General features: G+C 39.2%; 1 protein-coding gene across 1 annotated transcript in view; it reads left to right on the forward strand.

The window, feature by feature from the left end:
- The window catches only part of LOC121860428, a 33,929-nt gene that overhangs the window by 15,421 nt on the left and 6,062 nt on the right, over positions 1 to 12,446 (forward strand). Inside the window, exons 3-6 of the mRNA XM_042357586.1 lie at positions 900 to 991; positions 2,068 to 2,310; positions 3,272 to 3,465; positions 11,683 to 11,888. Coding sequence (XP_042213520.1) covers positions 900 to 991; positions 2,068 to 2,310; positions 3,272 to 3,465; positions 11,683 to 11,888 — 735 coding nt within the window. The remainder of the gene's footprint in view (positions 1 to 899; positions 992 to 2,067; positions 2,311 to 3,271; positions 3,466 to 11,682; positions 11,889 to 12,446) is intronic.

Consider the following 12,446-nt stretch of genomic DNA (forward strand, 5'->3'; position numbering starts at 1 on the left):
CCAGTAGGACCCCCAGTAGAGATAGAGGCCATTATCTTGACTCGACAGGTGGTAGCTCCACCCAAAAAAGCACACAATAGCAGCCCGGTCAGTCGCTAGGATGGCGCGGGCTACGACGCATAGATGCGTTCTTGTAAACCTCTTTTACGTTCACAACCGGCAATTTGATCACCAGAACGTTTCTTGGAAACATTCTTCTTACCTTGTCTTTCCGTATTCATCGCTAACACAACAAAATTGGAGAAAAGAGTGAAAATCAAGGAGTAATTGACAGAAACCGCACGATTCAACTGATCACACGATGTAAACAGAGCGCTTGTGTAAACCGTTATTAATCCTCACTGCGAAACATTCTTTTTACTTATTCTTTTCATACATTATTTATGGGTAACAGGTAATTTTGCAAAAAAAAAAAAAAAAAATTTAGTGTTCCTTGCGAAATAAAAAAAATTATCGCTATATATAGGAAAATTTTGATAATTTTGGTAGCCGCGATATAAAAAAATCTTTATATAAAGTAGCGATATATCCCAACCTTACTCCATAGAAAGAGAGAGAGATATTTGTCAACTGCTTAGTCCAATGAATTAGCCCAGTGAGTTAGATGTCTTTACCTTTTCAGTACAATGACTTGACCCCTTGAATACTGTACAGTGCTATGAATTAAACCAGTAAGATATCTTAACCACATGATTATGATGACTTAAAGATTTCTTAACCCTTTAAATATTATTATCGATTTGCATGAGTTACTGTCCCCAGGAGTGAAGTCATCTTTATTATTAGTAGTATTATATGGTGTGTAGTATGTGTGTTTTAAGGGCATTTTGAGTTTTTAGTATGCCCATGAGTATTTGGGTGTGTGTATCAGTCCTAACCTTGGCCTCTTACTGGTACAGACGGCGACTACCAGTTGGCCAGGTGGGGATTGCGGCACCTGGGGACAACCCTTTCTCCACAGCTTACCTCACCCCCAACAGCCAACACCCAGGTAAAAGAGAGAGGAGGGAAATGTACCTGGGGAAGTGAGGAATATTGGAGAAAAACAGGAGATGGAAGAATGAAATATAAAAGGGGGAGGAGGAAGAGGAAAAAGAAGAATGAATTGGAGTAAGGAGGAAGAGGAGAAGCAACAAGAAAATTTTAATCGATATATTGGGATGGGTATGAGGAGGATAGGAGAAGGAAGAAGGGAGGGAATTAACAAGAGAGAAGAGGAAAGAAAGAATGGGGGAGAAAGTATAAAGTAAAGTAGCATAAGAATGAAGAGGAAATGAATAATCAGTTGGGGAATTAAGAGAGAAACATGAATAGAAAAACAGGTTGAGAAAGAGAATTGGAAGGGAGTGTCTTGCAAGATAGAATTAATTTTCCCTCTTTTACTCAAATATATTTTTATTGGTGTAGAAAATAGGTCAGTACTGGACATGTGGGTAGCAGTAGGTGTCATGGGAAGACCTCAAAAGACATAAGTAGGGAAGTGAAGGGACGCCATATGCTGTTGTTGCCAAGGTGTAGTTGCATGTCGTCAGGTGGTTATTGAGCTGAAAGGGTGGAATACTGGGGAATTAACACAAAGTTGATACATCACTTACCAGTATTGTACTTAAATTATGTGATTATTGATATGAACCTCACTGTGTATTGTATTAGATTTTGCCAGTCTCACAACCTGTAGTGCCTCAGCTTCTTCTACATTCCTCTACACCTCATCAGTTGATTAACCAAGGATCATATTCTTTAATTAGTCTTAATAGCTAGGGTACAGTAATCATTTTCACTAATGATTTTGCATAGTAAAACTTTTTTGGATATATATAGAGTACAGTATTCATTTAATGATGTAATTATTTGTGTAAAGGAGGACCATTTTTTTCTAACTATATTCCCTTCATCTTATTACTGTATGTTTATTGCACTAGTTCACCAGTGTGTTTTAGCCTTTAATGATTTTGGTACATCATGTTGAGCACTTAATTGCCAGTAAAACATTGGCACATGGGTAGAGGAGTTTATGCCTACAATATCATAAAAAAATATAGATAGCATGTTATATTTCTATAACAGAGGCTCCACTGGTAGACTATAACTCCCCAGACTTCTCTAATTACGTGAAGTACCAGGATTACGTTAACATTGGACAGACCTCCTCTGTCAACCCTTCACTACTTGGTCCAATAGCCCCAGTGACACAACTCGGTCAGCAAAACCTCAAACCAAATGCAGAGACTGGTCTGACTTTTGCTGAAGCTGTAGAACTTGCAAACCTCCTGGGTGACCCACTGCAGAAGAAACTGCTCCTTGATTCAGGTGACTAAGATTTGATTCAGGTGACTAGGATTTGATTCAGGTGACTAGGATTTGATTCAGGTGATGAGGATTTGATTCAGGTGACTAGGATTTGATTCAGGTGATGAGGATTTGATTCAGGTGACTAGGATTTGATTCAGGTGACTAGGATTTGATTCTGGTAGCTAAGATTTGATTCAGGTGACTAGGATTTTCAGGTTTTAAATCCATTTCAATCACATGATGAGGTTAAGAACTTCTTACTGAAAAAAAAGAATTGCTGAGACCTTATTAACTGCACTTATAAAGTCCTTGATGGCACAGTATTATCTTTAAAGAAATATATATATTTTTGTTCAATCCAGAATGCGACATCTAGCTTTATACCTAGGTATGTTAATGCCTAGCAATAACTTGCCAGGCCAACATACAGGCAATTAAAACATCTAATAATTACTTAATATGGGGGGGGGAAGCATACTTGTAAAGTGAGGGGTGTAGTCATTATATTTTCATATACCTGTACTGTAATTCATCAGTTTGTGTTTTTATCTGTCTGGCCACTAGTATAAGCTCATTACATGAACACATTTTCTATATCACAAGTTTTGAACATAGATATATGATTGCTTCTTTTGCAATTTCATACTGTACTGTCATTGTTATTTGTCTTTTATTTTATTTTTCCATTCTGCAAACTAAATACTGTATCCAAGTCTGTTAAGGTCAGGTGGTAACAGAACAAAATTTGTTCGAGCATGAGTAGCTAATACACAGCTGATTATATATTCTGACTGAGTATTATATTTCTTAGAGTACTTTGAGGATTGGAAAGAACCCTAAAGCTTTTCTGGTGGTGTAAAATATTGGACATGTATCCCTGTTGTTTCTAATTTAATTTTTGAATCAAACACTATTTTTTTCTGTTAGATCTTGATTCAAGTGTTGTACTCTTTTTTTTTTTAATTAATGAACTTTTCAGATTTTAGAAATAGTGCAGTAGGCATGCTCCAGAAGCAACACCAACAGGGAGGTAGCGGATGGATGTATGAGATGGGTCATATGATGTCTGAGGTGTCCAAGCAGCTACCAAGAATTGACAAAGCTGTGACCACCATGTCCTTCCTCGCCTTTGGTATCTTCATGGCTAACTTGGTGGTGCAAGCCATAGCTAATGTGGGTGCTGGATACATTATGTTGTACAGTACAATTCTTATTAAGTAGTAAGGTTTTTTTTAGATATATCCAAGAGAGTACAGTATTCATCATAGGTTCACTAAATAATTTTTAAGTAGCATATCACATTTCAGTATAAAGAATTAAAATGTTTTGGGTACAAAGTATGACATAGTTATATTTACAGTACAGTACTCTGTAGAGTCAAAGGGCCTGAGAGTGAAGGTGTCAATAACAGAAGTGTTGTTAATGGTGTTGGCAAGGGACCAGTGGTGGAAAGTGGAAAATGGTCAGGTACTGTCTAAAAGAAAGGTGTTGGCAGTATCTCTGTCATGTGTAACAAGTGTGGAAGTTGTTTTGCCCCGTCACCCGTTCCTCCCTTTGCCAGTTCGCCCCCTAGCATTTTATGACTGCTGACCATCAACATAATCAATAGTGGCAGTTATTATTATGACTAACCTAACATAACAACATCTAGATGGATTAAGAGAGAGAGGAACAGGTTATGAAGTGAACTGACAGAGAGCAAATGGACTATGGGGTGAAACAACTAGATGCCATGCAGGTGAAAATGTGCCCAAAGCAAGGCTGGAGAAACTCAACATTGTGGATGTGTCCTTTGGCTATGTCAATGTGTTCTGTTACCTGGATGATGTGATCTGTGCTGGTGGGGGTGATGGAGCTTGCTCAGTTGCAAGAGTCAGAAGTGGCTGGAGGAAGTTTAGGGAGTTGCTGCCTTTATTGACAACAAGGGGAAGGACTCATGTGGCCAGCGTGAGAAGTGTGATGTTGTTTGGCAGTTAAAGAGGGAGCTGAAATGAGATACGTGAGGTGGATGTGCAATGTGGCAATGAAAGACAGAAGGTTCTGTTCAGAGCTAGGAGAGTTTTTGGTGTAGAGAGTATTGGGAATTTCTGCACTGGGGTCAGCTGAGATGATTTTGGCACATGGAGAGAATGGATGAGACCAAGTGAGTCAAGAGGTACAGTCTCTCAAAAAAATAATGTGAAATTTTTCCTTGCTACAATTTGATCCCCAGTGCATCATTATACTTTTGCTTCACTTTTCTTTTTATCCTCTTCACCACTGATCGGCTCGTTAGCTGCTTTGGCAATCGGTCACTTCTCTTATGCACTGTTGGCAAGTACTGGACATGTACTGGCTCAGTGTTCACAAGAGAGGATGCGACCAATCTTCCTGTGTTTGAGGGAAGATGGTTTGACACAGCGCTGACCCACATTGTGTTCTCAGAATAGAGTATAAGAAATAAATTGTCAAAGCCAAAGACTCATTAGAGTCCTGGCCCTGATATGGTACACCCCAGAGTGTTAAGAGAACTGTGCAACAATTTTGCCTATATTCAAGAAGAGCGATCATCACTCCATGAATAATTATAGACCAGTGAGACTGACCAGCACAGTATAAAGTACTGAGAGCATCACAAGAGATGCCACGTTGGAATATCTACTACGAAACAACCTTGTAAAGGATTGCCAACATTGTTTTATGCCGAGACACTTCTGCTTAACACAATTACTTAAGGTCCTGGATGTTTAGACTCAAATTCTAGAACAAGGTGGTAATATCGACCATATACCTAAATTTTGCCAAGGCTTTCGACAGCGTACTCTATGAAAGGCTGAGAATTAAATTGGAAGGGTACGGGTGTAATGGGCGGAGTTCTTCTCATTTTATAATCTGCCATCCAGATATTCTTTTCTGTTAGTATTCTTATTTATTCATATACTGTACTTATATGTTCTTTGTAGCATTCTTTTCAATGAGTATACTGTTTTTATAGTTATCCTTCTTCAATTCTTTATACATATATTTATTCTTATGGATTCTTTCTTATATTCTTATATATTCTTTATCTTTATATACCTTATATTTTTATATATTCTTATACAGTATAAGTAACTCTTACGTTTCTGCTTATATTTTCCAAGTCAATGTTCTTCCTTCATTTTCTTTCATATATATTATATTGTCTTCCATATATTTGGTTCTAGTTATATTCTAAACCATGAATTAATCTGGGAAACGATGTCTTCCTTATTACCACACTTATTATACTTACAATGGTAGCCTGCCACCACCCAGAATTTTATTAGAATATGACATATTTTAGTTAACTGTTAGGTAGCGAGCTTCTAGGCACGTGAGTTAGTTATTTTCTGAGAACCAATGTATGAAAGGATAGAGAAGTGATACTCGTAGATTACTAATTCAATATTTATTAACACAGTGAGTGAATAAGATGTTACTTCAATTCACCCAGTCAAACTGGACACTCAGGTCTTACTGTATTAGTGATAAAATAGATCCACAATTACTTATTAATTCATTAAACAACTTCAGTTACTTATTACATCATTAAGCAATCACTAAATTATGTCATTGTCACTACAGATGGCTGTATGACACACTGGACAATATCCCGAATTAAAATACTATTTATAACAACACGCTATTTCGGAATACAGAACATGGTATTTCTCCCTCAATTGGTGAACTCAACTCACACAACATATTTACTGATACCATCAATTGTTATGGGATCACTACTCCACCTGTTATTCATCACCAATCATATATTATCACCAATCATATACAACAATAATACTTAGGCCCATATAACTGTAGGGAGTGCCCCAGGGTAACGCTGGCATCTCTACAACAAATGAAGATCGCTGTTAGGGGTCGGTTGTAGACCGACACACGCCAAGGGAGCTGGCGCCTGATTTGCAGGAAACGGACTTCCCAGTTTAATCCTGTCGAATTAACGGCATCGTCCAACCCGGTTACCGACCCACGGTAGCCAATGAGTATTCAGCTCAACACACCACTGGAGATACGATGAGGGAGAGTCACGAATGCGTGAATATTTAACTTCAACTATACAAACATACGTCTGGCAACGGTCTAGGCGACTTACGTTATATTAATCCTTTCACTGGGTAAATGACAATTTCACTGTTACAACATGAACACTGATATTCACAAAATTGACTAAGTTAAACTGAATTAATATGGCGGCATGGAACACTGGTTAACATACCTGGAGATACGATGAGGGAGAGTCACGAATGCGTGATTCTCCCTCGTGTAGGGGGTATGTACATGCGCCCGCTGGGCAACTCGGGCCCCCACATTCATACCAAAAAGGTTGATCTCACTTACAACAGACCTTCCCTACCATTTTGGATCGCTGTATGCTTAATTATGAACTTCAGTGTTCCTGATCAGGGTAATTTCCTATGTCTATTCATATAATCTAATCAGAGATTGAGCTTGCCAGGAAAAAGTGGAAATACACACGTTGATAACATTAGTTCTCCCAACATCAGCGAATTTCTAGACAAGGACCCTCTATGGGTATAGGTTGAGATCTTGGAGGTAAGACGTTTGACATGTTCTTTCAGGAGATTAATGGCTTTCTTGAATAGACAACTGACATTAACAAAACTACAAACATCAGATTCTCTGATGTTTGGGCATCAAAATGATCTAATTTCAATAGTACTCAGAACTTCCTGGCTCTAACCAGGGACAATATCCTTGGACGCTATTCGTACTGGCAGACTCGACATTCACTTACTTAACAAGTGTTACGAACAATAAAGACAGTTAAAGCTTTCAACATCACTCACCAAGGATCTTGTATGCTTTAACTATAATCAGACATATCTAAGTTGACTCAAAACAATGGTGTTCTCTCTCACCTTCAGATTTACTTTATAGAGAGGTTGGTTTCAGGAAGTCAGAGAAGATGGGATACGGAGGGCTGAGGCATCTTGAAGCGATGAGAAAACGGACTCCTCAGATGGAGGACTCAACGAAAACAGAGTTACATGTTTTGTGGGCTATTGAGCGTAATATGAATCGTCTGATTTTGGCGTTAACTGACGTGTATGATCGTGGTCATTACACGGGATTCGGGTAAATGTCCTAGCATGGTTCGGAGACTTTTTTCACGATCGCAAGCAGTGTTCGGTGATTAGTGGCATGAAATTGTCATATTTACCGTGACAAGAGGGGTACCACAGGGCAGTGTATTGGGTCCGTTGTTGTTTGTTTGTTTCATGAATGACATGCCAGAAGCTCTACACTCCTCCAATGCCAAGTTATTTAGGGAAATTAAGAACCAAACAGACTGTGAAGAGCTACAGAAAGATCTCTGTGAGCTTCAAGAATGGTTGAAGAAATGGCTGCTAAGATTCAATGTCTCGAAGTGCAAGAAGATGCATCTGGGTCGTACCAACAGTAAGGAGGCATATCACGTGTCCCAACAGGATGAGGAAACTGCATTAATTGTGACCTATAATGCTTTCTAGTAATTTACACACTATACTGGTCAGGCTCTCTAGTCTACAATTCATATTCATGGAGTGACACTCGCCCTACACTACTTGCGTTTTACTTTTATCCTCTTCGCCACTGATCGGCTCGTTAGCCGCTTGGGCGATCGGTCACGTCTCTGATTACTTTTCCTTTTCATTTATCTTCTTCACCAAAAGATCGGCTCGCTAGCCGCCCGGGCAATCGGTCACGTCTCTGTCACGCACTGTTGGCAAATACTGGGCATGCACCGGCTCCTGAATGTACCTGAACCCGCTCCAGTGTTGGTCACTCGACTGAGTAGTGCCCCCTGAGATGCTTATACACCTCAAGTAGGTCCCGCCTTGCCTTTCTGTAGTATAAGCTAGGCAAGTTCAGGCGCTCCAATCTCTCAGGGTAGCTGAGGTGCCGAAGTGCAGGCACCAGTACCCTTCCAGTTTGATTTTCAGCCTTTCATGGGGGTACACTGTCGAAAGCCTTGGCAAAATCTAGGTATTTTTTGTCATTTTTACCACCCTGTTCCAGAATATGGGTCCAAATATCCAATACCTTGAGTAATTGTGTTAGGCAGGAGCACGCTGCATAAAACCATGTTGGCAATCCCTTACAAGGTTGTTTCGTAGTAAATGTTCCATTGTGGCATCTCTGATAATGCTCTCAAGTACCTTACCTACTATGCTGGTCAGGCTCAACCGGTCTATCGTTGTTCGTGGAGTGACGATCGCCCTTCTTGAAGATAGGACATTTAAGCAATTTTCCGATCACTGGGGACCTTTTGTTCATCCAAGCATTTACAGAACAGGATCTTCAGGGGCTCGGCAAGCTCTTTGCACATCTCTCTTAGCACTCTGGGGTGCACCATTGCACCATGTCAAGGCTGGGACTCTTATGGACCTTTAGCTTTGACAGTTTATTTCTTTTAACCTCTTCTTTGAACACCGTGTGGGTCAGTGCTGTGTTGAACCATCTGTCCTCAAACTCAGGAATGTTAATCGCATACTCTCTTGTGAACACCGAGTAAAAGAAGCTGTTCAATGCCTCAGCTTTGTCTTGGTCAGAATCTGCTTAACTACTATCTTCAAGCCTCAGGTTTTTAATTTCGACTTTGCATAGTGGTAAAACGCCTTTGGGTTTGACTTGACCTTGCTTGCAACCAGCCTCTGGAACTCCTTTTCAGCCCTTCTACACTCTGACTGTGCTTGGTTCCTGGCTCTTGCATACATCCTCCTGTCCTGCTCATTGTTTGACCTAAACCACGCCTTGAATTTCTGGGTTTTCTCTTAACTTTAGTTTTTCTACAATTGACAGTTTAGTCCCTCAAGATAAATGAGAATATATTATACAAAACTTATAATAATTTCAATACACTCATTGGATTCTCTGAGGTCTGCAACTCCAGGAAATAAACTTCAGTTTTGAATTGCTACTCCGTAACTTCATGCGAAACATAAATTGATTCCAGGTAGTCGCATGACACTCAAAACTCATCGTCTTAACATTATTTACTCTACACTTACAAATGGATGAAGCTTTTAATATATACTCAATACACTTTGAATGCTTCTGCTCACAGTAGGTATATCTAACTTATGGCTACTCATACAGGATATAGCATAACTTTAAATTTATAGTGTTGAGAGTATTTCAGGACTTTAAAGAGAAAACAGATGGTACCACTTGCTAGGGAAAACGAGTATTTCTCTAGGGGTAACTTATTAGTTTCACTTATGTTTTTGTGGACGGTGGAGCATAATGTGAGTAATTAAGTGTTGAAATTACTAGCTGTGCAGTAGTGACTCCGGCCTCCCTCCATTCTCAACAGTTGCCTCGTTTACAAAACTCATCGTAACTTGTGGGGTGTGGCCAGGGATGACTTTGTTTACATGATGCTCCTCTCCTCCTGGGTGGGAGGTAGGGGGGTTTCGGGGTGTCTCACTGTCCCTTGGTTCTGTTCTGGAACACTTCCCTCCACTACTTTCTCTTTGTTTATAACCCATGCACATCTGTCCCCATTTTTTATTAATTCCTCCCTCTTATGTTTCAAGTACATCAGGAGTTCTTTGTGCTGTTCCCTCTGCATTACCGTGCTTTCTGTGCTTATCAATATGATTGAAATACTTCGTTCTTTGCTTATTTTTCTGCCTGCTGAATAACTTCCCATTTTTATCCTCATTCTCTAGTGTGATCCTGAGGAGGTGGGGCTTATTCTCCTACTTTTGTCCTAGTCTCCTCACTTCAGAGCCTCTGCACAAATAGTCTGAAACTCCATCTTATCATGTGTTTTCCTACTTTTCAGCCTCCTCCGGCAACTCTCAGGTACTCCAAACATGATTTCTGTATATTGTTCCTGTGTGCGAATCATTCTCGGTGTTCCTCCTTTCCCATGTCAGTAAGTCTACTAGTTGTCATCTTTTCAATACTTCTACAGAGTCCCTAGTTGGTGTAGGATCTGTTTGGATCCTTCATTATTCTCCATCACCTTCTGTGACCCTGCTGCAACTTGTGCATAGCTCTTCTTAACTATAATTCCATTTTATCAGCTACTTCCTCAGTCTTAGTGAGGATATCTTCCCAACTTGCTCTAGTTTTGGCAACCAACAACGATCTAGCTTCATCTTTTTTTGTCTATAAGTTTATCTTTCCTTATGATCAGCAATAGCCTCATTTACTTTGGTTGTACAGTCAGGGCAGTACTGTTTGATAACCAAACCTCATATTAATTATGCCAAAATAAATACACATTGCATTACTTACGTTAAACTACATACCAAAGTAAATGTATGTCCCAATATCTATCATCTGTGATATCATAATGTTTCACACAGTGTGGGCAGGAAGGGAGTTGCCCTTGTATGATATACTGTGCTAGATACTTCAACAAAACAAGAAATCTATTAAGCTATATTAATGTATGTATCATTCGAAAACGTACACTGTATACTCATATATGCTCAAAGGTCGCGGATGTAGAACTACCAACTGTTCAGAAACAGGTCAGGTAATATTACTCAGAAAGCCTTGAACCACATCGACCCCATGGTTAAGGATACATTTTGGGGGGACTGTACTTGTGCCTAATGTGGAGAGGAGGAGAGCCATGGGTAGGCCAAGAACGATATGGGTAGAGGTTGCAAGAAATTACATTGGTGTTAGGAACCTAGGAAGAGGGACTGCAAGAGACCATACAGCACGATAAGCTGCCAAGGACTGATGGTGAAGTAGAGTTAACAGCTTTGCAAATTATCGAGAACTTATAACTAAATTAGTGATGTTAGATTGGAGTTCACCTGGACTGAAGGTGTGTGTGGAAATATCGGGGATTTCGTGCCTCCTTTCCCAGATAGATAATTTAATCGTGTAAGTGGAATGGAAAAAATAAATAAATAAAACATGATTGTCCAGATGGAAATCATCTATATGGGATGACACAATGTCAGGGAGTTGACAATGGACAAGAAAAGGTCTACACAGTATGCATATGCTGTTGTAGTACTAAGGCCTGCTAATCCTCAGTCCATTTAAGGGTGACATTCATAATGGGAGAGATGTATTAACTACAGTATATTAGTGCCAGGTATCAGTGGTAAGGGTTTAAGCTTGGGTTGGAACTCATAGACTTGTTTGTATACTCTATACGGGTCAGTTGTTCTTATTTTATAAAGTGGAAATTCCAAAATCAGTTCTTGATATATTTGGAATGTAGCTTCATTGTGGACTTCTCTTTTACTAAATTACTGTATGTTTGTGCCTGTGGTTTTTTCCCCTGGTTCAACCAAGAGTCAAGAAATAGGACTATCTTTAGCCTGCATATTACCTTCCTTGCCTCCTGACCACCGTACTGTATTTACATTTTTGTTCCAAATATTTTCTTTTCAGTCTTCCATAAATTCACTGCTGGGACGAGAGGATTTGAGTGGTTTTAATGCACTGCCACTAGATTTTTCTTCCTTCCAACTTGACTTTGGAAGGTTTGATCTGAATCTTGGCCTTGAAAATGACAATCTTGACCAAGATAATGGAATGTTAACAAAAGTAGCAGATGTCATCAGTCAAGTCTACTTTAGTCTTCATGAAATGGCCAGGTGAGAAGGACATTGCTTTGGGTTATATTTAACAATCCCCCAATTAGTGAAGTCAAACTTGAGATGAATGTGTGATTGGTTATACTGTACTGTACAGCTGTACTCACTACCCAATTAAAAAAACTTTGCTGGTAAATAATTAGTTAACACTCATTTGCATTGTTATTAACATTATGTGGCTCTATTCTTAGTAAATGTTTATTTCCAGTAGATAGTATATCATATACTGTACTCTCAAGCTAAACCACGATTATTTGTTTTATGAAGAGTACATTACTACTAAATGTCTTCTGCAGGTCAAAGTTTTTTTTTTAATTCTCGGTAGTTATAGATTATAGTACAGTACAAACAAATGGGAACTGCACCAGCCATCTGTTTAAATGTGGATGAAGTTATATCTGGTTACCTGCCCTGCTGCGTGGCTTGATGATCCATAATACAGTAATTGATTGTTCATAATCTATGCTGATATCTTTTTTATTTATCCTGTATATGCAAATATTAAATAGAGATTGACAATTTTGCCGAGTGTCATTACAACAACAAAATTACTTCATA

This window comes from Homarus americanus, unplaced genomic scaffold (assembly GCF_018991925.1).
Source record: "Homarus americanus isolate GMGI-L3 unplaced genomic scaffold, GMGI_Hamer_2.0 scaffold28051, whole genome shotgun sequence".
NCBI lineage: Eukaryota > Metazoa > Arthropoda > Malacostraca > Decapoda > Nephropidae > Homarus > Homarus americanus.